This window comes from Salmo trutta, chromosome 35 (genome assembly GCF_901001165.1).
Source record: "Salmo trutta chromosome 35, fSalTru1.1, whole genome shotgun sequence".
NCBI lineage: Eukaryota > Metazoa > Chordata > Actinopteri > Salmoniformes > Salmonidae > Salmo > Salmo trutta.
In genome coordinates, this window is record NC_042991.1 from 20,053,327 (window position 1) to 20,078,572 (window position 25,246).

A 25,246-nucleotide genomic window follows, 5' to 3' on the forward strand; every position below is an offset into this window, starting at 1 on the left:
AAGTCTTCACGTGGTCTGCGTGATTCTATCTCGCTGCTAGCATCTGTTCAGCAATGCCTTGCCCTTTTCGGTTGCTTCTGCCCATGTAGTCGTGTGATCACCGTGTTTTCCAATCGCCTTCTGTTAATTCACATAGGCAAGGGTCAGTTTACTCCCCCCCAAAATATGAAATCCTCGAGTATTGATCATAATCTGCCTGGTTTATCGGGACGTACGTTCAAACACAAAGCCCTCTGGTAGAGTCGCATTGAACAGGTACAACTCTGGGTGATGACGTCATCAAAGGGGAAAAGTCAAGGCCAATGCCAATAATAACCATGAACACATGAATAGTAATCAAACTATACTGCAGGTAAGTACAATAACATATTCAATGTAATTATTTATATAGTGTCCACACTATAACAACTCTGTTCCATCTGACTGGGCAATCCACTGTCTCATCAGCCCAACCAGGACAGGTATAAACATGATCTCCACTATAATAAGCATCTAGACATTAGTTCACATTTATTTTAGACTAACATTTAGTTTTCAACAGCAGAGATTTGTATAAACCTTGCTGTCTGTCGCTCCGACATTTGGAACATTGTTTCAATAGTCAAACTCGATCTCCAGCTATCCCATAGTAATACATGTGTATGGGTAGGGAGTCGGGACGAGACAGACATGCAGCGTTTCCCAGTCAGTCTACAATCATAAATCAGCTGGCATCATTTGTATTGATACAAAGAAATGTAAATTGGAAAAAGGTAAAATGAAACGAAGTGCAGCTAGTTTGCACTCTTTCCAGCTTCAGTGTTTGAAGTGATTGTGATAGCTGTGTTGTTGTTGTCTAGTTCCTCAACAGTGCCCAGACGAGAGAGTACATTTTCTATGCCAGGTGAAATCGCGCCTCATTAGCTCATTGTTATGGATGTATCCAAATAAATGTCACTAGAAAATAGCTTAAACAAATACAAATGCAGCTACTGTTATTATTATTTTTTGACGTTTGACGTGACTGTAAATTAGCCCTAGTTGGCTAGCTAGCAAGCAAGGGATAAGAACGTTGCCAGTATGGCAATGGAACATTTACACCGAACGACTGGGTCGCGTCCATAGATACAGAACAAAAAGTCTGAACGACTGGGTCGCGTCCATAGATACAGAACAAAAAGTCTGAACGACTGGGTCGCGTCCATAGATACAGAACAAAAAGTCTGAACGACTGGGTCGCGTCCATAGATACAGAACAAAAAGTCTGAACGACTGGGTCGCGTCCATAGATACAGAACAAAAAGTCTGAACGACTGGGTCGCGTCCATAGATACAGAACAAAAAGTCTGAACGACTGGGTCGCGTCAATAGATACAGAACAAAAAGTCTGAACGACTGGGTCGCGTCCATAGATACAGAACAAAAAGTCTGAACGACTGGGTCGCGTCCATAGATACAGAACAAAAAGTCTGAACGACTGGGTCGCGTCCATAGATACAGAACAAAAAGTCTGAACGACTGGGTCGCGTCCATAGATACAGAACAAAAAGTCTGAACGACTGGGTCGCGTCCATAGATACAGAACAAAAAGTCTGAACGACTGGGTTGCTCCTTTGGCAACCGAAACAATAGAACGAACGACCAGCCGGCTTGTTGAAGGATGAAATAGTATGAATAAATTAATCAAAATGAAGTTTTTAATGAAAATAGGTCAATCATTATTTGAATATGTTGGTAACCCATTATATAAAAGTGATAATGCCCTCGAAGCCGGTGTTTGGAGGAGATATTGGCACGGTTTTCCTGCCCTCGACACCAGCTAACCGGGCATTATCACTAAAGTATAGTACAGTGAGGAATCAATGGACCTAATAGAGAGGTTGTGTGTCCTTTTGGGGTACATTTAAGATGAAAGGATATTGTGGCTATGCAATGGACACTGAGGCATTTCAGATTAACCTTAACATATGCACCATGAACATTTCCATTACTATGTGGACATTAGTGATATCTATTAATGTTCGGCAATAACCATTTATTACCATAGCATTTCTCCTCTTATCAAAATATCTAAGCACTCTCTGTCTAAATTACTGCTGAGCTTAGTTGTGTTGCCATAAATCTTGTTATCAGGTTTTATCATAAACCAAGAGCCTATGTTTGAACAAGCTAGGAGTGTATACAGTAGGTGCAGTATGGACCTTTTTTCACAAAGCAAAGCCACATCACACATAACATATTATAACATATATTTCAGTAATAGCTTGACCATCCTGGATATACGTTTCCAACTGTGTACACCACATTGCATCCCATAGCAGCAACAATAGTTAATTAGTACAAAATGTAGACCTATCTTTGCCAAATACGTTAACTTGAACCCATTTGCAATCCACATTGTTCTAAGTAATTGCATTGTTTCAGTAGCATTCACACTGATATAGGGGTTAGGCCTACTGTAAATTGCATAATGGCTGAGCATGGACATGCCAAACGTTGTCAATAAGCAATATTATGAATTATTGATAAGGCCTTAAAAGAAAACGAATAATTCGAATGAAAACAAAACAACAACTTGTTTTAAATAGGCTATGTCACACTTATGGGCACCATCATTTCTCCCTGTGGGCATACAATATTAAAACAACGCAGACTATGAAGGATTTTACGCACATCCAAACTTTTTACAGTAGCTGGACAAAGATCCAATATAAATAGAAAGGGAGGATGTCCACTCACAGCTATACTGCTCCCAAATAGGCCTATATTTTATTAACATAATCGGAGATTATTACAGATCAGATCGCATTCACACATCTCCAGAAGTTGCATTGCAAGCGCGCCACGGATGTTGTCACCATAATAGCAGGAATATGAATAATTCTTATGTTTGGTTAAAAGAAAATTTTACGAAAAACAAGCAATCAGTTGGTTTTTAAAACTACAATAAATAAATGTAAAATGTAATGATATAATAAAATCGCCAGGATAAAAAAACACATGCATTACTGTTGAACCAGCCTTCGTTATAGTAGGCCTAAGCGAAAGCTTGGGTTTTGAACATATGAAACGTAAAATAAGCACTTTTTACATGTTACAGATAACTTCTAAATAAGAGTTTCACCGGAATTCACTGAGGTACTCATCTCTCGTTTCATGATGGGCATGGACACCTAGATTACATCACGGAGGGGGTTTTACGCACGTCCAAAACGGCAAAAATAATATGGGCCTGCCTACAACGCATAGATAAAAAAGGAATGTCAGCTCACTGTTTTACTCCTCTCAAACTTGACATTTTCATAAAGCTTAAGATTTTTTTCCAAGCGGTCTCAGGAGCCAAACCCTTTATTGACGGTCTTAACTACTTCGCAATTGCATTGGGCAGACAAAAAGTATACTTAATTGAGAGGAGGGAAGACTATGCTTGGTATTTAATAAAATAAAATATAATGTGGGAAAAAAATGTGTTTTATTATGTTTCTAAATGCAAAGTATACAGGCACCAAAAGCACGTTGGGCTCCTCTTGTTCCATGTGCATATGGGCAGTGTGCGTCGCGGCTGGGTAGGCTGCGAAATTCATGCCATGACCAACTGCGTTACTGCTAAAACCAGGTTTTGGTTGATCTTAAATATCCCTAACAGCGCTGCTTGAAATTAGCACTTTTAATCATGTTTTTAACCCATAAGAGGTTCTACTAAGCTTTATGGAATTGCTTTTAAGAAGGTCATACCAAGGATCCGTTTGCTATTGGATTTTGAATCTAAAGACCTCTTGAAGTATCAAGTATTAGATGAATACGGGGGTACAGACATCGACCTTTTAAGGACACACCTCAAATGTTTACACCCAGCCCACCTGAGCGCAAGCGAGCTGATTCAAACGTTAAGCTTCGAACACACCGACAGTGTTTTTGCGCAAAATAGGACGCAGCATCTTCTGGCTACATATGCAACAAAAGTTCAACATTCACCTTCTGCTACCATTTCTGTCAAGCCGTCTACGCATACATCGATAAATCCAAGGTATGCACAATGTTGCAATTGAAATGCAGCGTTTCAATTAGAAATTAATGTAATTCTGGCTTACCAAAATACTATGATGCTGTCAGTGTGTTCGAAGCATACATTCATTTTCAAGGAAACTGTGCATTTGTCTTGCAGCATTGCGTTGCAGAGGCAGTTGCAGCCCGTTTGGTGTGGTGCATTGGTATGCGTCAAACAGTATGCGTAGACGACTTGACAGAAACTTTTGTTGCGTACATATCCAGATGATGCTGCGTACTATTTTGCGCAAAACCTCTGTCGGTGTGTTCGAAGCGTTAGGGCTGGAAAATGTCAATTTCACATGATGAAATTGTTAACTGAAGTGCATTTGACACTAGGGCCGCTGAAGATAGGACCCCAGAAGTCTTTCACTGAAAGGTAAATCATTTGTTTTTATTGAACATTAGTGGTTGAAGAAACACAGTGCCACCCTGAGTAAACTCATGATAAGCCCAAAGCAATTATGTGATGCCAACAGCGTTTGTGTTTTGTTACACCAGAAGTACATTCATTTCCATTGGAACGCTGCGTTTGCCCTGCAGCATTGCGTTGTAGTTGCATTGCGTTCTGTGTGGTGCATACGTTGGATTTATCAAACGTATGCATCAAATTGTATGAGTAGACAGCTTGACAGAAATAGTAGCAGAAGGTGAATGTTGAACTTTTGTTGCACACATATCCAGATGTGGTGTGATGGAGGCTTGAGGAGCAGTTTCATGATGTGTGATGACCCTGCTGTGCCCTACCACTCCTGTTGTTGGCACAAAGACTTGGGACTGCAGAATAACTGGTCAATAAATAGTTTTAACTATGGTAGATTAAAGTTTCATCTACTTAATTAGTGACATTCAGTGCTGTATTTCACTCTGTTACAGTTCAGCATAATGTAATGTGAATTCAACATCGCAGCCATGGCATAAAAATACATTTATCACACTTAAATCAGAATTGCATAGAAATTCTGCATTAAAAGTTCAACCATAGAAAATTATTATACATAATTTATGGTCAAGATAGTTATCCATACATTTATAGTGTCACGCCTACTCCTGCTCCCTCCTGGCAAACCACATTACGCACACCTGACAACCATAATTGTGCACACCTGCTCCCCATCGTTACGCACACCTGGGACTTCATCATCACCCTGATTACTCTCCCTTTATTTAGCCACTAAGTAGTATTAGGTAGTATTATTTCCTTTCACGTTCAGTACGCAACTCGTTTGTTCATTTGTATTGTTTCATTATTAAACTCATCTTCTGCACCTGCTTCCTGACTCTTGGTGTATACATTACAGAATATTACCTCAACAAATGGAAGCAGCAGAAAATCCAGACATCACCCAGAGGGTTGGCGAACAGGGACACCTAATCCGCCAACACCACGACCAACTGGTGCAACTAGGTACAGCTATGGATGAGGTCTTCCACGTTCTCCAACGCGGAGGACCCTCTACCACGAATCGTCTCAGCGAGCCAGTCCCCCAGCCCATCCAGCAGTCCGCCCAGGTCAGCGATGCCCGATTGTCCCTCTCAGACAAATATGACGGGATCCTTACCACTGAGAGGCCAACGGTCATTTCCGTTGGAGTGGGCCACAGCCATATAGGAGAGAGGAGAGGAGGAGCTGGGTTCCAATGAGAGGTTCAGGGTCGGTCCTCTATCATCCACCAGAGGGCAGAGAGGTAGGTGAGCGCCTACTCCAACTCCGGCAGGTTGCCCAGACCACACTTTCCGGACCATGGCAGCCTCCAGTGGATGGATTGAGCAGCCTCCAGCGGATGGATTGAGCAGCCTCCAGCGGATGGATTGAGCAGCCTCCAGACGGAGCTGGCGTGTCGCGATAACAACCCCTCCTTGGACGCACTCATAGCGCTGACCATCCATTTGGATAACCTTCTTCGGGAGCGTTAGTGCCTCTCGCCCTCCTCCTATGGCCATTCTGAGACAGAGCCTGAACCGATGGAGGTAGGGTCCACACCTACTCGCGGCAGAGCGACGCCGTCAGAAACAGTTGGGGCTCTGTCCCTATTGTGGTCAGAAGGGGCCCCAGCTTCAGCGGTGTCCAATGCGTCATAACCAGGGCTCCACGAGGGCAGAGGGATAGCCCCGTGATCATTTGTCTCCCGGGGTTGGGTGAGTATTCCATCATCTCTTTCCGCCAAACACTTTCTGGTTTAAATTTCACTGGCTGTCCGTCCCTTGTGTTGTATCTACAGCTCTATTGGACAAGGCCCTCGCCTCCTCCCATACCTGCTCTCCTCTCCTTTTCCAGTCCAAGCCCTGGATAAATGACCATTGGGATCCGACACAATCACACACATCACAGCACCCTCAACCTCATCGTGGGACCCATGCACCAGCAAAGCCTTCCCTTCCTCATCACCACCGCACCCGTACACAAAGTAATCGTCGGCCTCCCGTGGCTCCAACATCACAACCCCACCATCTCCTGGTCGAGGAGGAAAATCACCGCCTGGGGACCAGGATACCGGGGGACCTGCTTTCCCGTACCCTGTGGTTCCACGCCAATTGAGAGTCCTGTAAGTGCCCTCCAGACAATCAATCGGTCCTCCCGTATCGTAGGTCCCATGTTATGGGACTTAGATGTGGACCTCCACCCGGTTCTGGAGAGGGAACTCGTTCCTGATACCTGCCCTCCAGAACGAATCTACGTGACCACGTTGGTACGAGATCGGCTGTTGACCTGGCCACATACATCCCTCGCCACTGGACAACCAGGTGTCACCCACTTTTATACAACGGGTTGCCAACATATTCATATAATGATTGACATACAGTACCAGTCCAAAGTTTGGACACGCCTACTAATTGAAGGTCTTTTTTTTTTTTTTTTACTATTTTCTACATTGTAGAATAATAGTGAAGATGACGAAACTTACTACACATAGGAATCATGTAGTAATCAAATAGCCACACTTTGCCTTGATGACATCTTTGCACACTCTTGGCATTCTCTCAACCAGCTTCATGAAGTTGTCACCTAGAATGTATTTTAATTAACAGGTGTCTAGTTAAAAGTTGATTTGTGGAATTTCTTTCCTTCTTAATGCGTTTGAGCCAATCAGTTGTGTTGTGACAAGGTAGGGGTGGTATACAGAAGATAGCCCTATTTGGTAAAAGACCACGTCCATACTATGGCAAGAACAGCTCAAATAAGCAAAGAGAAACAACAGACCATCATTACTTTAAGACATGAAGGTCAGTCAATGCGGAAAATGTAAAGAACTTTTAATGTTTTTTTTCAAGTGTAGTCGCAAAAACCATCAAGCGCTATGATGAAACTGGCTCTCATGAGGACCGCCACAGGAATTGAAGACCCAGAGTTACCTCTGCTGCAGAGGATAAGTTACCAGCCTCAGAAATTGCAGCCAAATAAATGCTTCAGAGTTCAAGTAACAGACACATCTCAACAACTGTTCAGAGGAGACTGTGTGAATCAGGCCTTCATGGTCGAATTGCTGCAAAGAAACCATTACTAAAGGATATCAATAAGAAGAAGAGACTTGCTTGGGCCAAGAAACACAAGCAAGGGACATTAGACTGATGGAAATCTGTCCTTTGGTCTGATGAGTCCAAATTTGAGATTTTTGGTTGTAACCGCCGTGTCTTTGTGAGACGCAGAGTAGGTGAACGGATGATCTCTGCATGTGTGGTTCCCACCGTGAAGCATGGAGGAGGAGGTGTGATGGTGTGGGGGTGCTTTGCTGGTGACACTGTCTGTGATTTATTTAGTATTCAAGGCACACTTAACCAGCATGTCTGCCACAGCGTTCTGCAGCAATACGCCATCCCATCTGGTTTGCGTTTAGTGGGACAATCATTTGTTTTTCAACAGGACAATGACCCAACACACCTCTAGGCTGTGTAAGGGCTATTTGACCAAGAAGGAGAGTGATGGAGTGCTGCATCAGATGACCTGGCCTCCACAATCACTTAATCTCAACCCGATTGAGATGGTTTGGGATGAGTTGGACCGCAGAGTGAAGGAAAAGCAGCCAGCAAGTGCTCAGCATATGTGGGAACTCCTTCAAGACTGTTGGAAAAGCTGGTTAAAAGAATGCCAAGAGTGTGCAAAGCTGTCATCAAGGCAAAGGGTGGCAACTTTGAACAATCTAAAATATATTTTGATTTGTTAACACTTTTTTGGTTACAACATGATTCCATATGTGTTATTTCATAGTTTTGATGTCTTCACTATTATTCTACAATGTAGAAAATAGTAAAAATAAAGAGAAGCCCTTGAATGAGTAGGTGTGTTCAAACTTTCGGCTGGTACTGTATTTTCATTAAATGTTATTTTGATTAATTCATAGTATTTCATCCTTCCACAAGATATAGTCCCGACACAAGTCTAGGGCTGCTACCTAAGCCGGCTGGTTGTTCATTCTATCAGTTTGGTAGCCAGAGACGTGACCCAGTCATTCAGTCTTTTTGTTCTGTATCTATGGACGCAACGCAAGCATTCGTTCTAAATGTTCCATTGCCATACTGACTGGCAACGTTCTTATCCCAAGCTTGCTAGCTAACTTACAGTCATGTCAACAGTGCAGGCAGAATAACAACAGAAGCTGTGTTCATTACTATGGGACAACTGGAGATTGAATTTGGATATTGGAACAATGTTGCAAATGTCAGAGATACAGTCAGCAAGGTTTATACAAATCTCTGCTGTTCAAAAACTAAATGTTAGTCTAAAATAAATGTTAGATAATGTCTAGATGCTTTTTATAGTGGAGATCAAGTTTCTAAATTGCCGGGCTGATGAGACAGTGGATTGCGCAGTCAGATGGAACAGAGTAAACAGGTATTTTAACGTCATAGATTTAGTTGGTGGTAACTTGTGGAATAGACACCAGCTGGAATGCAGTTTTAACCAATCAGCATTCAGGATTAGACTCACCTGTTGTATAAGTCTACATATCAAATCCACGTATTGTCTACAAGCTGGTCTGAGCAATGATGTGATGTATGTTTTTTGAGTAGTCTGTGTATTGGTCTGTGTCTTTTTTATAGTCTTTGTCATATACTCCCTCCTCCACCGGAAGTGTAGGATTCTTGTGTTCTTGGTACTCTGCCCACAAACAGGTAACTATGGAGAGGATCAGAACTCCAAGGAGGATGTAGATCTTGGTGTCCAGACAGATGAAGGTACTGTAGGCAAAGGCTATCACGAACCCCAGGGACTCCCACATACAGCAGTTAGCAAACGCTGCCTCTTTTTGTCTGGGGAAGAGAACCCCATACAGTGCTGCAAATAAGAACAAAACCACCGTTACCTCTGTTCTGTACAAAATGTTTGATGTACCTAGCATGTCACGGTAATACATTTCAATAACTCCACTCACAGTTGGTTTGTGCCTGCCATACCGCATCTGCCATGCCCCATAGAGCAGGAAACACAAAGAACACAGGCAGCTGGTCTGGGTGAGGCCTCCAGAACAACAGGGCCATGATACAGGCAAAGTTGATCGCCGCAGCTGTAAGAGCGGTGAGTAGTAAGTGATTTGATTTTAAATGTGTCGTATAGGATACCAATGAAAATGTTAATGTCTTTATTGGAAAGCTCTTCTTACCCAAGCAAAACAGTGGGGCTCTTCCAGTGTATTCTGCCAACCTCCCAAACATAAAGGAACATAACGAATTTGTGGCTCCAAAACATATCATCGCATATCCAACATAATGGATTCCTAATGAACAGGTCACATAGTTCTGCAAAAGAAACAACAAAAGAAGGTCACAAACATAACTTTTAACCACTCTTCCGTTGGTTAAGAATTCTTGAACGTTGGAATCCTCGAGGCAGGGTAAGAACCATGTATCGTCTCCTCACCTTTGTGTATTCACCGGAGAGGAAACTCTGCTCAAAGCCACTGTACATGGACAAAGGGATGAGAATGATGAGTCTCTTGTCTTTCAGGAGTGTAAACGTGGCCAGGAAGGTGCTCCAGAATGGTTCCCTGTTGCCTCGGAACTCCTGAGCCTGATCTCTGTCTATGTTATCCAAAAATACTGCCACTATGATCATGGCCAGCACACCCACCCCTAGTACACAACAGAAACAAACAGAACATTTCAATAGCATCAACCTGCAGGGCTGGATTACGGGCATGCGGGCATGCAGGGCACATGCCCCGGGCCACCGATGTATGTACATGTGTGTGTATGCTCTTCGAGCATGTCATTCCAAAATCATGGGCATTAATATGTAGTTGGTCCCCCCCCTTTGCTGCTATAACAGCCTCCACTCTTCTGGGAAGGCTTTCCATTAGATGTTGGAACATTACTGCGTGAACTTGCTTCTGTTCAGCCACAAGAGCATTAGTGAATTTGGGCACTGATGTTGAGCGATTATGCCTGTCTCGCAGTCAGCATTTCAATCCATCCCAAAGCGGTTCGATGGGGTTGAGGTCAGGGCTCTGTGCAGGCCAGTCATGTTCTTTCTGTATGGACCTCGCTTTGTGCACGGGGGCATTGTCATACTGAAACAGGAAGGGGCCTTCCCCAAACTGTTGCCACAAAGTTGGAAGCACAGAATCATGTAGAACGTCATTTTATGCTGTAGCGTTAAGATTTCCCTTCAAAGTAACTAAGGAGCCTAGCCCGAACCATGAAAAACAGCCCTAGACCATTATTCCTTCTCCACCAAATTTTCAAGTTGGCTCTATGCATTTGGGCAGGTAACATTCTCCTGGCATCCGCCAAACCCAGATTCGTCCATCGGACTGCCAGATAGCAAAGCGTGATTCATCTCTCCAGAGAAAGCGTCTCCACTGCTCCAGAGTCCAATGGCGGCAAGCCTTACACCACTCCACCCGACGCTTGACATTGCGCATGGTGATCTTAGGCTTGTGTGCGGCTGCTCGGCCATGGAAACCCATTTCATGATGCTCCCAACGAACAGTTATTGTGCTGATGTTCCTTTCAGAGGAAGTTTGGAACTTGGTAGTGAGTGTTGCAACCGAGGACAGACAATTTTTACGTGCTACGTGCTTCAGCACTTGGCGGTCCTGTTGTTGCTCTTAGATTTTTCCACTTCACAATAACAGCACTTACAGTTGGCAGGGCAGAAATTTGTTGGAAAGGTGGCATCCTATCATGGTGCCATATTGAAAGTCACTGAGCTCTTCGGGAAGGCCATTCTACTTCCAATGTTTGGCTATGGAGATTGCATGGCTGTGTGCTCGATTTTATACACATGTCAGCAACGGGTTTGGCTGAACTAGCCCAATCCACAAATTTGAAGGGTGGTCACATACTTTTGTGCATATATAGTGTATACAGTGGCAAGAAAAAGTATGTGAACCCTTTGGAAATACTTGGATTTCTGCATATATTGGTCATGAATGTGACAAACACAGTCTGTTTAAACTAATAACACAAACAGTTATATGTTTTCATGTCTTTATTGAACACACCGTGTAAACATTCACAGTGCAGGGTGGGAAAAGTATGTGAACAATTGAATTTAGTAACTGTTTGACCCTCCTTTGGCAGCAATAACCTCAACCAAACATTTTCTGCAGTTGCTGATCAGACCTGCACAATGGTAAGGAAGAATTTTGGACCATTCCTCTTTACAAAACTGTTTCAGTTCAGCAATATTCTTGGGATGTCTGGTCTGAACCGCTCTCTTGAGGTCATGCCACAGCATCTCAGTCGGGTTGCGGTCAAGACTCTGACTGGGCCACTCCAGAAGGCATTTTTCTTCTGTTGAAGCCATTCTGTTGTTGATTTACTTCTGTGTTTTGGGTCGTTGTCCTGTTAAATCACCCAACTTCTGTTGAGCTTCAATGTACGGACTGATAGCCTAACATTCTCCTGCAAAATGTCTTGATAAACTTGAGAATTAATTTCAGTCAATGATAGCAAGCTGTCCAGGCCCTGAGGCAGCAAAGCAGTCTTGATAAACGTGAGAATTAATTTCAGTCAATGATAGCAAGCTGTCATTTGGTGCGAGTGGTCGTGCTGCATTCCGCTCCGCAGGTAATATTACATCTCACTACATTACAACGGTTGATTTGTTTGATCTGAGCAATTTTTTAGCTAGCTACTTAGCTGTCTTTGTATCAAAGATAATTGTGTAGTTTAGAGTAATTATCGAGGTTAGCTAGCCAGCTATCTTCGTCCGCCGCGCCACCGTTCTCCTACTTAGTCAACAACTGCTAGCGAGCTAGTCAACTTCTACCGACTAGCAGCACTGTAGAAACTAATACATTACAACGGAACGATCTGATTAGTGTAGTGTTAGCTAGCTACATAGTTGTCTTTGCTGTCTTTGTATCTAAGATAATTGTGTAGTTTAGAGTAATCATCGAGGTTAGCTAGCCAGGTTAGCTTGTGTTAGCTAGCTACATAGTTGCCTTGTAAGGTATCGAGGTTACCTGGCCAGCTACACTTTCAAACAAAGTCAACAACGCGGCCACTGCTAGCTAGCCTACCTTACCAGCCAGCAGTACTGTATCACTTTAGTCATTTTAGTCAATAAGTTGTCTTTGTCATAGTTTGTCATAGTTTGATAATTGTGTAGTTTAGAGTAATTATTGAGGTTAGCTGGCCAGCTATTTTCGTCCCCCGCGACGCCATTTCCAAACCTATTCAACTATTACCGACGAGCAGCATTGGTGAAACTAAATACATTACAAAGGAACGTCTTGATTAGTGTTATGTTAGCTAGCTACATAGCTGCCTTTGTATCATGATAAGGTGTAGCACTGAAACTATCGAGGTTACCTAGCCAGCTACACTTTCAAACAAAGTCAGCAACGCAGCCACTGCTAGCTAGCCTACTTCACCAGCCAGCAGTACTGTATCATTTTGATCATTTTAGTCAAAAGATTTTTGCAACGTAAGCTAACTTTCTGAACATTCGAGACATGTAGTCCACTTGTCATTCCAATCTCCTTTGCATTAGCGTAGCCTCTTCTGTAGCCTGTCAACTATGTGTCTGTCTATCCCTGTTCTCTCCCCTCTGCACAGGCTATACAAATGCTTCACACTGCGTGGCCGCTGCCACTCTAACCTGGTGGTCCCAGCGTGCACGACCCACGTGGAGTTCCAGGTCTCCGGCAGCCTCTGGAACTGCCGGTCTGCGACCAACAAGGCAGAGTTCATCTCAGCCTATGCTACCCTCCAGTCCCTCGACTTCTTGGCGCTGACGGAAACATGGATTACCACAGATAACACTGCTACTCCTACTGCTCTCTCCTCGTCTGCCCACGTGTTCTCGCACACCCCGAGAGCTTCTGGTCAGCGGGGTGGTGGCACTGGGATCCTCATCTCTCCCAAGTGGACATTCTCTCTTTCTCCCCTGACCCATCTGTCAATCGCCTCCTTTGAATTCCATGCTGTCACAGTTACCAGCCCTTTCAAGCTTAACATCCTTATCATTTATCGCCCTCCAGGTTCCCTTGGAGAGTTCATCAATGAGCTTGACGCCTTGATAAGTTCCTTTCCTGAGGATGGCTCACCTCTCACAGTTCTGGGTGACTTTAACCTCCCCACGCCTACCTTTGACTCATTCCTCTCTGCCTCCTTCTTCCCACTCCTCTCCTCTTTTGACCTCACCCTCTCACCTTCCCCCCTACTCACAAGGCAGGCAATACGCTTGACCTCATCTTTACTAGATGCTGTTCTTCCACTAATCTCATTGCAACTCCCCTCCAAGTCTCCGACCACTACCTTGTATCCTTTTCCCTCTCGCTCTCATCCAACACTTCTCACTCTGCCCCTACTCGGATGGTATTGCGCCGTCCCAATCTTCGCTCTCTCTCTCCCGCTACTCTCTCCTCTTCCATCCTATCATCTCTTCCCTCTGCTCAAACCTTCTCCAACCTATCTCCTGATTCTGCCTCCTCAAACCTCCTCTCCTCCCTTTCTGCATCCTTTGACTCTCTATGTCCCCTATCCTCCTCCCCTCCTGCTCCGTGGCTCGACGACTCATTGCGAGCTCACAGAACAGGGCTCCGGGCAGCCGAGCGGAAATGGAGGAAAACTTGCCTCCCTGCGGACCTGGCATCCTTTCACTCCCTCCTCTCTACATTTACCTCTTCTGTCTCTGCTGCTAAAGCCACTTTCTACCACTCTAAATTCCAAGCATCTGCCTCTAACCCTAGGAAGCTCTTTGCCACCTTCTCCTCCCTCCTGAATCCTCCTCCCCCTCCCCCCCCCCCCCCCCCCCCCCCCCCCCCCCCCCCCCCCCCCCCCCCCTCCTCCCTCTCTGCGGATGACTTCGTCAACCATTTTGAAAAGAAGGTCGACGACATCCGATCCTAGTTTGCTAAGTCAAACGACACCGCTGGTCCTGCTCACACTGCCCTACCCTGTGCTTTGACCTCTTTCTCCCCTCTCTCTCCAGATGAAATCTCGTGTCTTGTGAAGGCCGGCCGCCCAACAACCTGCCCGCTTGACCCTATCCCCTCCTCTCTTCTCCAGACCATTTCCGGAGACCTTCTCCCTTACCTCACCTCGCTCATCAACTCATCCTTGACCGCTGGCTACGTCCCTTCCGTCTTCAAGAGAGCGAGAGTTGCACCCCTTCTGAAAAAACCTACACTCGATCCCTCCGATGTCAACAACTACAGACCAGTATCCCTTCTTTCTTTTCTCTCCAAAACTCTTGAACGCGCCGTCCTTGGCCAGCTCTCCTGCTATCTCTCTCAGAATGACCTTCTTGATCCAAATCAGTCAGGCTTCAAGACTGGTCATTCAACTGAGACTGCTTTTCTCTGTGTCACGGAGGCTCTCCGCACTGCTAAAGCTAACTCTCCTCTGCTCTCATCCTTCTAGACCTATCTGCTGCCTTTGATACTGTGAACCATCAGATCCTCCTCTCCACCCTCTCCGAGTTGGGCATCTCCGGCGCGGCCCACGCTTGGATTGCGTCCTACCTGACAGGTCGCTCCTACCAGGTGGCGTGGCGAGAATCTGTCTCCGCACCACATGCTCTCACCACTGGTGTCCCCCAGGGCTCTGTTCTAGGCCCTCTCCTATTCTCGCTATACACCAAGTCACTTGGCTCTGTCATATCCTCACACGGTCTCTCCTATCATTGCTATGCAGAAGACACACAATTAATCTTCTCCTTTCCCCCTTCTGATAACCAGGTGGCGAATCGCATCTCTGCATGTCTGGCAGACATATCAGTGTGGATGACGGATCACCACCTCAAGCTGAACCTCAGCAAGACGGAGCTGCTCTTCCTCCCGGGGAAGGACTGCCCGTTCCATGATTTCGCCATCACGGTTGACAACTCCATTGTGTCCTCCTCCCAGAGTGCTAAGAACCTTGGCGTGACCCTGGACAACACCCTGTCGTTCTCCACTAACATCAAGGCGGTGACCCGATCCTGTAGGTTCATGCTCTACAACATTCACAGAGTACGACCCTGCCTCACACAGGAAGCGGCGCAGGTCCTAATCCAGGCACTTGTCATCTCCCGTCTGGATTACTGCAACTCGCTGTTGGCTGGGCTCCCAGCCTGTGCCATTAAACCCCTACAACTCATCCAGAACGCCGCAGCCCGTCTGGTGTTCAACCTTCCCAAGTTCTCTCACGTCACCCCGCTCCTCCGCTCTCTCCACTGGCTTCCAGTTGAAGCTCGCATCCGTTACAAGACCATGGTGCTTGCCTACGGAGCTGTGAGGGGAACGGCACCTCCGTACCTTCAGGCTCTGATCAGGCCCTACACCCAAACAAGGGCACTGCGTTCATCCACCTCTGGCCTGCTCGCCTCCCTACCTCTGAGGAAGCACAGTTCCCGCTCAGCCCAGTCAAAACTGTTCGCTGCTCTGGCACCCCAATGGTGGAACAAGCTCCCTCACGATGCCAGGACAGCGGAGTCAATCACCACCTTCCAGAGACACCTGAAACCCCACCTCTTCAAGGAATACCTAGGATAGCATAAAGTAATCCTTCTGCCCCCCCCCCTTAAAGGATTTAGATGCACTATTGTAAAGTGGTTGTTCCACTGGATATCATAAGGTGAATGCACCAATTTGTAAGTCGCTCTGGATAAGAGCGTCTGCTAAATGACTTAAATGTAATGTAAATGTCCAGGCCCTGAGGCAGCAAAGCAGCTGTCACGTCCTGACCAGCAGAGGGCATAATTATGTTAGTCTTGGTCAGGATGTGGCAGGGGGTTTGTGTTTGTTAAATGTTGTGTGGGTGATTGGACTCCCAATTGAAGGCAGGTGTGTTGAGTTGCCTTCGATTGGGAGTCCTATATAGGAGTGTGTGTTTTTCTTTGGGGTTGTGGGTAGTTGTTTTTGCACTGCGTTTAGTTAGCCTGCAAAACTGTTGCTGTCTTGTTTATTGTTTTTTCCCCGTGGATGCTTTACTCTTTTTGAATTAAACTATGAGTATCCATATTCCCACTGCGCCTTGGTCCATTCTTGAAGACAGTTGTGACAGCAGCCCCAAACCATGATGCTCCCTCCACCATACTTTACACTTGGGATGAGGTTTTGATGTTAGTGTGGTGTGCCTTTTTTTTCTCCACATAGTGTTGTGTGTTCCTTCCAAACATCTCAACTTTAGTTTAATCTCTCCACAGAATATTTGTCCAGGAGCGCTGTCGATCATCCAGGTGCTCTTTTGGTGAACTTCAGACTTGCAGCAATGTTTCTTTTGGACAGCAGTGGCTTCTTCCGTGGTGTCCTTCCATGAACACCATTCTTGTTTAGCATTTTATGTATCGTAGACTCGTCAACTGAGATGTTAGCATGTTCCAGAGATTTCTGTATGTCTTTAGCTGACACTCTAGGATTCTTCTAAACCTCATTGAGCATTCTGCACTGTGCTCTTGCAGTCATCTTTGCCAGGCGGCCACTCCTAGGGAGAGTAGCAACAGTGCTGAACTTTCTCCATTTATAGACAATTTGTCTTACCGTGAACTGATGAACATCAAGGCTTTTAGAGATACTTTTGTAACCCTTTCCAGCTTTATGCAAGTAAACAATTCTTAATCTTAAGTCTTCTGAGATCTCTTTTGTTCGAGGCATGGTTCACATCAGGCAATGCTTCTTGTGAATAGCAAACTCAAATTTTGTGAGTGTTTTTTATAGAGCAAGGCAGCTCTAACCAACATCTCCAATCTCGTCTCATTGATTGGACTCCATGTTAGCTGACTCCTGACTCCAATTAGCTTTTGGAAAAGTCATTAGCCTAGGGATTCACATACTTTTTCCATCCTACACAGAATGTTTAAATTATGTATTCAATATAGACAAGAAACATACAATAATTTGTGTGTTATTAGTTTAAGCCCACTATATTTGTCTATTGTTGTGACTTAGATGAAGGTCAGATCAAATTTGATGACCAATTTATGCAGAAATCCAGGTAATTCCAAAGGGTTCAGATACATTTCTTGCCACTGTATATACAGTGCCTTGCAAAAGTATTCATCCCCCTTGGTGTTTTTCCTATTTTGTTGCATTACAACCTGTAATTTAACTAGATTTTTATTTGGATTTCATGTAATGGACATACACAAAATACTCCAAATTGATGAAGTGAAATGAAAAAAATAACTTGTTTCAAAAAATTCTTTAAAAAAAACGGAAAAGTGGTGCGTGCATATGTATTCACCTCTTTTGCTATGAAGCTCATAAATAAGATATTATGCAACCAATTACCTTCGGAAGTCACATAATTGTGCAATCTAAGTGTCACATGATCTGTCACATGATCTGAGTATATATACACCTGTTCTGAAAGGCCCCAGAGTCTGCACAAGCACTAAGCAAGGGGCACCACCAAGCAAGCGGCACTATGAAGACCAAGGAGCGCTCCAAACAGGTCAGGGACAAAGTTATGGAGAAGTACAGATCAGGGTTGGGTTAAAAAAAAATATCCGAAACTCTAAACATCCCACAGAGCACCATTAAATCCATTATTACATTTTTTAAAGAATATGGCACCACAACAATCCTGCCAAGAGAGGGCCGCCCACCAAAACTCACGGACCAGGCAAGGAGGGCATTAATCGGAGTGGCAACAGAGACCCTGAAGGAGCTGACCCTGAAGGAGCTGCAAAGCTCCACAGTGGAGATTGGAGTATCTGTCCATAGGACCACTTTAAGCCATACACTCCACAGAGCTGGGCTTTACGGAAGAATGTCTAGAAAAAAAGCCATTGCTTTAAGAAATAAAATAAGAAAAAACGTTTGGTGTTCACCAAAAGGCATGTGGGAGACTCCCCAAAAATATGGAAGAAGGTACTCTGGTCAGATGAGACTAAAATTGAGCTTTTTGGCCATCAAGGAAAACGCTATGTCTGGCGCAAACCCAACACCTCTCATCACCCTGAGAACATCATCCCCACAGTGAAGCATAGTGGTGGCAGCATCATGCTGTGGGGATGTTTTTCATCGGTAGGGACTGGGAAACTGGTCAGAATTGAAGGAATGATGGATGGCGCTAAAGGGAAATTCTTGAGGGAAACCTGTTTGTCTTCCAGAGATTTGAGACTGGGATGGAGGTTCACCTTCCAGCAGGACAATGATCCTAAGCATACTGCTAAAGAACGCTTGAGTGGTTTAAGGGGAAACATTTAAATGTCTTGGAATGGCCTAGTCAAAGCCCAGACCTCAATCCAATTGAGAATCTGTGGTATGACTTAAAGATTGCTGTGCACCAGCGGAACCCATCCAACTTGAAGGAGCTGCAGCAGTTTTGCCTTGAAGAATGGGAATAAATCCCAGTGGCTAGATGTGCCAAGCTTATAGAGACATACCCCAAGAGACTTTCAACTGTAATTGCTGCAAAAGGTGGCTCTACAAAGTATTGAGTGTGGGGGGGTGAATAGTTAAGTACGCTTAAGTTTTCAGTTTTTTGGTCTTATTTGTAGTTTGTTTCACAATAAAAAATATTTTGCATCTTCAAAGTGGTAGGCATGTTGTGTAAATCAAATGATACAAGTGTTAAACAAATCAAAATATATTTTATATTTGAGATTCTTCAATGTAGCTACCCTTTGCCTTGATGTAGCCACCCTCTTGGCATTATCTCAAACAGCTTCATGGGGTAGTCACCTGGAATGCATTTCAATTAACAGAAGATAGCCCTATTTAGTAAAAGACCAAGTCTATATTATGGCAAGGACAGCTCAAATAAGCAAAGAGAAACCACAGTCCATCATTACTTTAAGACATGAAGGTCAGTCAATGCGGAACATTTCAAGAACTTTGAACATTTCTTCAAGTGGAGTCGCAAAAACCATCAAGCGCTATGATGAAACTGGCTCTCATGAGGACCGCCTGTAACGAGGTGCGCTGAGAGTCGGGAAGCAAGTTCAGGGAGTGAGTGTTTTAATAAATAAATGAAACATAATACAAAACAAGTAACACGAACAACACACAGACAGGAAACAGAAACAATGACGCCTGAGGAAGGAACCAAAGGGAGTGAAATATACAGGGCAGGTAATCAAGGAGGTGATGGAGTCCAGGTGAGCATCATAATGCGCTGAAGCGCGTAACGATGGTGACAGGTGTGCGCCATAACGAGCAGCCTGGTGACCTAGAGACCGAAGAGGGAGCACACGTGACACTGCCAAAGGAAAGGAAGACCCAGAGTTACCTCTGCTGCAGAGGATACATTCATTGGAGTTACCAGCCTCAGAAATTGCCGCCCAAATAAATGCCTCACAGAGTTTACACAACAGACACATTTCAAAAGCAACTGTTCAGAGGAGACTGCATGAGTCAGGCCTTCATGGATGAATTTCTGCAAAGAAACCACTACTAAAGCACACCAATAAGAAGAAGAGACTTGCTATGAGCAATGGACATTAGACCAGTGGAAATCAGTCCTTTGGTCTGATGAGTCCAAATGTGAGATTTTTGGTTCCAACCACCGTGTCTTTGTGAGATGCGGAGTAGGTGAACGGATGAACTCCACATGTGTGGTTCCCACCGTGAAGCATGGAGGAGGTGATGGGGGGACTTTGCTGGTGACACTGTCAGCGATTTATTTTCGAATTCAAGGCACACTTAACCAGTATGGCTACCACAGAAATCTGCAGCGATTCGCCATCCCATCTGTTTTGCACTTAGAGGGACTATCATTTGTTTTTCAACAGGACAATGACCCAACACACCTCTAGGCTGTGTAAGAGCTATTTGACCAAGAAGGAGTGCTGCATCAGATGACCTGGCCTCCACAATCACCCGACCTCAACCCAATTGAGATGGTTTGGGATGAGTTGGACCGCAGGGTGAAGGAAAAGCAGCCAACAAGTGCTCAGCATATGTGGGAACTCCTTTAAGACTGTTGGAAAAGCATTCCAGGTGAAGTTGGTTGAAAGAATGCCAAGCGTGTGCAAAGCTGTCATTAAGGCAAAGGGTGGCTACTTTGAAGAATCTAAAATATATTGTTTAACACTTTTTTGCTTACTACATGATTCCATATGTGTTATTTCATAGTTTTGATGTCTTCACTATTATTCTACAATGTAGAAAATAGTAAAAATAAAGAGAAACCCTTGAATGAGTAGGTGTGTCCAAACTTTTGACTGGTACTGTATATATATATATATATATATATATATATATATATATATATATATATATATGTATATATATATATATATATATATACTGCTAAAAAAAATAAAGGGAACACTTAAACAACACATCCTAGATCTGAATGAAAGAAATAATCTTATTAAATACTTTTTTCTTTACATAGTTGAATGTGCTGACAACAAAATCACACAAAAATAATCAATGGAAATCCAATTTATCAACCCATGGAGGTCTGGATTTGGAGTCACACTCAAAATTAAAGTGGAAAACCACACTACAGGCTGATCCAACTTTGATGTAATGTCCTTAAAACAAGTCAAAATGAGGCTCAGTAGTGTGTGTGGCCTCCACGTGCCTGTATGACCTCCCTACAACGCCTGGGCATGGAGATCGGTGGGTATATGATAGCAAAATGTGTAGAATTTCAGGAAATGTGCTTTAAAACAGCACATTTTATTTTCTGCCCCATGGCAAAATGTGTAGAATTGCAGGGAATTAGCTTTAAACTGCAACATATCCTCTTAGCCTTGTTGGATTCTAGCTTGAAATATACTTATTAATGTTACCATACTAGAACTTATTGATTACTTTACATGTATAAGGAATGTATATGTTGGGGTAAATGAAGGGTGAATAGGAAGGTGGTGTATGGAAAGTTACTGAGTGAGACAAGGGGAAGAGCAGAACGTTCATATTCTGTTCAAACGTTATTGTTGAATATCAACATTACTAAGGAGAGAGGCGAAAGGAAACAGTTAGTCTCTGATGAGGCAGGTCAGCTGCGGAACTAGGGAGGAGAGAGGAATTTGACTCCAGGTCAAGTCAACAGATGAAGTGAAAAGAAACCTCTGGGAGGGGGGCCAGAGAAGCCCATCACAACGACCCTCCTACTACAGTTCTATCTCAAACACATACATTTCCACACCCTTGAAGGTTCTAGCATCAGGCAGGGCCATGACTACACCAGTGAGAGGAATCAATTAAGTTCCTGCCTAGCAACAGAGATGTATCGGCTGTCTAGATGTGTAAGGAGTTAACCCCACCTAGTAGGAGGTTATAAATATGTGTGCTTGTGTAATCATACCTTGTCTTTGCAGCTGTATGACCCAGTGGGTGGATAAACTTGGTTTGAGCTTTTCCTAGTTGTCCGTTTGAGTTTTTACTCTGTTTGTTCAGAACCTAACAGCCTCATGACAAAATGTGTAGAATAGCATTATAAAACTGTTAAATATCAGGAAATGTGCTTAAAAACTGCAGAAATTTGTCTCAGCCTCATGGCAAAATGTGAACAAAATCATGAGATGAGCTGGGGAGGGGAGGGGGGGTAAATGCAGTATTATGGCCGTGTCAACCTGTAGCACTGACAAACAATAGTAGGTTCTTACCAATATAGCAGCCGACTAGTGTCCAGACCAATTCTTGTGCTGGTCTTGTGGTCGTAGAGTTTACATGGATATCAACGCACAAACCTGCACCACAATATTGTAGATCTTCCTCAGAGATGTCAGCTAGGAGAACATAAAGATGTCATTATGACAGATGGTACCATAGAGGATGGTTGGGCAAGAACACCTCTCATAATGTACACTGCACATGATGCATCTCATTCACTTTATCCTACAGTCACCCTTTATTAACTTACAAATGTTACTACTTTCACAAACAAGTTGCATTTGTTCTGTGTGTTATTGTGTGCATACTTGTGTGTGTATGTTTGTTTGTGTGTGTATGTGTGCACTTGCTACTTACGTATATCTGTATCTGAACCAAATATCAACGACGACATGAGGTTTCCCCATACAGCCGAAGACTGGAATATCAAGAAAAATATGCCAAAGTACTTATTGATAATATCCGCTGCTGCCTTGTTTTCTTTAGGGGCCTGCAGGTTGCCGCAGATGGTGAGAAGGGTACACTTGGCTGACCATAGTGGAGAACCTCCCATACCCAGGATTACCGAGGTGGGGATCAGAGTGTACCTAGAAGAGGACAGATTAATATGGTTAGCATCAGACACTGCCTACAGTTTGTAAACTAACACAGCTACTGACAGGCCAGTCCAGGAAGCATAGCAGAGAGGGATAGGATTCATACCATGTGTGTAAACAACTTTGTCGATGGACACTACTTTCACATAATTAGTTTAATTTACTCACAGAGTACTGAAATAATCCCAACTCTACTTGGTAACAACAAGTTAATATATGTGTACTATGCCAAATGTTTTACTCATTGAGGTAGGGAGGTACATGATTAGTTGTATTGTAATTTTGCTCTTAAATCATGAAGAAGAAACACAGCTTGTTGAAAGCTGTAAACAATGAAGGTCTGAACAGGTTTTGGACAGTTTGCTTTACCATCCTGGATAGAGGTTCCCAATTGAATAGGTCACATAGCAGCCCATGCCGACAACAATAGTCCATTTGCAGCCCAGGTTTTTGATGAGAATGGGTGTTAGGAACATGGATGACAGGATGATGGAGGCATAGATAACACTGAGAGATGTCACCCCCATCCCATCCTCGGCATTCAGACTGCTCTGTAACACAGGAGAGGGGTGGTGCCATCAATTATCAAGAACCAGAAATTGCAGTGTTGAATTATACCTTAATATTCAAGCAATCATCTATTTAATGATCGACACGACAGTATCTTGAGTTACCTGTAAACTCTGAAGTCCTCCATACGCTGTGAACAGAGATAAAAATCCAATGGATACCACCAGAACATTTTTCATATTTCGGTCTATCATGTCTGCAACGTGAATACCTTAAAGGTTTGGCTCTATGAGAAAAGTATATTCCAGATTACAACTCCACTGGACGGTTGTCAAAGCAAAGTCGTAGGTAAAACAACTGAGCCTTTATATAGTGAAGCTGTTTAAATTGGGGACAAAGTTCATCTCGTTCTATAAACTGTTAGATATGTGTGTCCTCTGCTGAAGAGCTCTTACAGGGTTCATACTGTCATAAAAATCCTGGAAAATACATTTCATTTTAAAATGATGTTTTCCAGGCATGGAAAAGCAGTGGTGGAAAAGGTACCCAATTGTCATAGTTGAGTAAAAGTAAAGATACCTTAATAGAAATTAACTCAGGTAAAAGTGAAAGTCACCCAGTAAAATACTACTTGAATAAAAGTCTAAAAATACTTGGCTTTAATTATATTTAAGTATCAAAAGTAGACCTATAAATCATGTCAAATTCCTTATATAAATAAAACCAGAAGGCACGATTTTCTCGTTTTTCTCATTTACAGATAGCCAGGGGCACACTCCAACACTCAGACATAATTTACAAGCAAAGCATTTGTGTTTAGTGAGTCCACCAGATTAGATGCAGTAGGAATGACCAGAGATTTTCTCTTGATAAGTGCGTGAATTGGACAATTTTCATGACCTGCTAAATATTCCAAATATACAGACACCCCAAAAAACTACTTATGTAGTACTTTAAAGTATGTTTACTTAACTAGCCTACTTACCACCACTGTGGAAAAGTTTTGGGAAATGATCCAATCCGACATTTTTTGGAAAGGTCATGGAAATGAATCATTTCTGATAATTGAAATTATTTAGGCACCGTGTTTAAATATTTGATCAATCAAATCAAAATCAACATATAAACCAGGCTCTGAATGCTCTTTAGTGCGTCTGTTGTGTTTGCGCGCATCACTTGCATCAGTGCAAGAGGAGTGGGCCGTTGCTCAAAGAGAGAGAGAAAGTCGGACATTGCAGTGGCAGGCAGGTAGGCCTAGTCTATAACATTTAATACAGAACAGACTTATATCTAGGTAGCCAATTCAAAACATATAGTGTACCCTGTAGTTAACTGTTTAAGTATTATTACCATGATTCATGTTTTCGTCATGTCCCCAAAAAACTTCCACCGACACTCAAGAATAAGGACATTCAAAGTTGATTACATTTTTTGAACGATTCCGATTATTCATTTAAACACTTTTTTTTAAACGAAATTAACAATTCACTCGGCCATTGTATTAGTTGGGATTCGGTCCAATCGCGGTGAATAGAGTTATGTGAATCAAAATAATAATTTCTGAATTGTGAAAAGTAATTTTACGAAAAAAATATTAGATGTAGCCTTTCTTTTGGATTATGTGGCTTGAAAACTTGTTTTGTAGATACTTCCAGTTGATTTGGTTCATCCAATGTATGGGACAATGCAACTCAATTGCTGCTAGTCGGGATGAAAAGTAAACACTTCTAAGGTAGCTAATATAAATATGACTAAACTAGAAAAGGTACTGTTCCCGAAGAAAATGTGTGTTCTTGTTTCTGCTCAATAGAAAGATTTGCAGCCTACCATAGCCAATAGAGCTTTAATATATTGAATGGGCAAATTATTTCAAAAGGCATTAAAAGTATTTGATGGTAATGTTGCAATGTTCTACATCAAGGGTGGTCACCCATCCTCCAGGAAAGCTAATGGGTGTGCAGACTTTTATTCCCCTCTAACAAACCACATTGTAGAAATGAGCTGCTCAACTGGACCTTGATAAACTGGCTCTGATGTGTTTGAGCAGGGCTTTATCAAGAGCCTGAACACCCAGTAGCTCTCCAGTTGCCTAACAGTTATTCTACTTTGTGGGGGGTTGAGTGCCTTGCATAACGACAGGAGATAGTACTTGGGATCACAGAGCAGCCT

The 25,246-nt window shown here is 43.4% G+C and overlaps 1 protein-coding gene across 1 annotated transcript; it reads right to left on the reverse strand.

Annotated features, from left to right (window-relative positions):
• On the reverse strand, nt 1-23,491 carry LOC115174828 (protein unc-93 homolog A-like). Its single transcript, XM_029733748.1, has 9 exons — nt 23,242-23,491; nt 22,937-23,118; nt 22,329-22,558; nt 21,965-22,087; nt 9,884-10,095; nt 9,627-9,762; nt 9,399-9,530; nt 8,954-9,301; nt 1-120 (listed from the first exon to the last, which is right to left on the reverse strand). Exons 1-8 carry the CDS (start codon nt 23,329-23,331, stop codon nt 8,991-8,993), a joined length of 1,416 nt encoding a protein of 471 aa, XP_029589608.1. The 5' UTR covers nt 23,332-23,491; the 3' UTR covers nt 1-120; nt 8,954-8,990.
• Between the last annotated feature and the right edge of the window lie 1,755 nt (nt 23,492-25,246).

What these genes read in the sequence shown, in the direction of transcription:
- LOC115174828 (XM_029733748.1), bottom strand. Translation starts at nt 23,331, where the DNA reads ATGATAGACCGAAATATGAAAAATGTTCTGGTGGTATCCATTGGATTT. An exon ending in GAGGACTTCAGAGTTTACAG is followed by an intron (nt 23,119 to 23,241) that starts GTAACTCAAGAT and finishes CCTGTGTTACAG; the next exon opens with AGCAGTCTGAATGCCGAGGA. An exon ending in TCTCCGGTGAATACACAAAG is followed by an intron (nt 9,763 to 9,883) that starts GTGAGGAGACGA and finishes TTTCTTTTGCAG; the next exon opens with AACTATGTGACCTGTTCATT.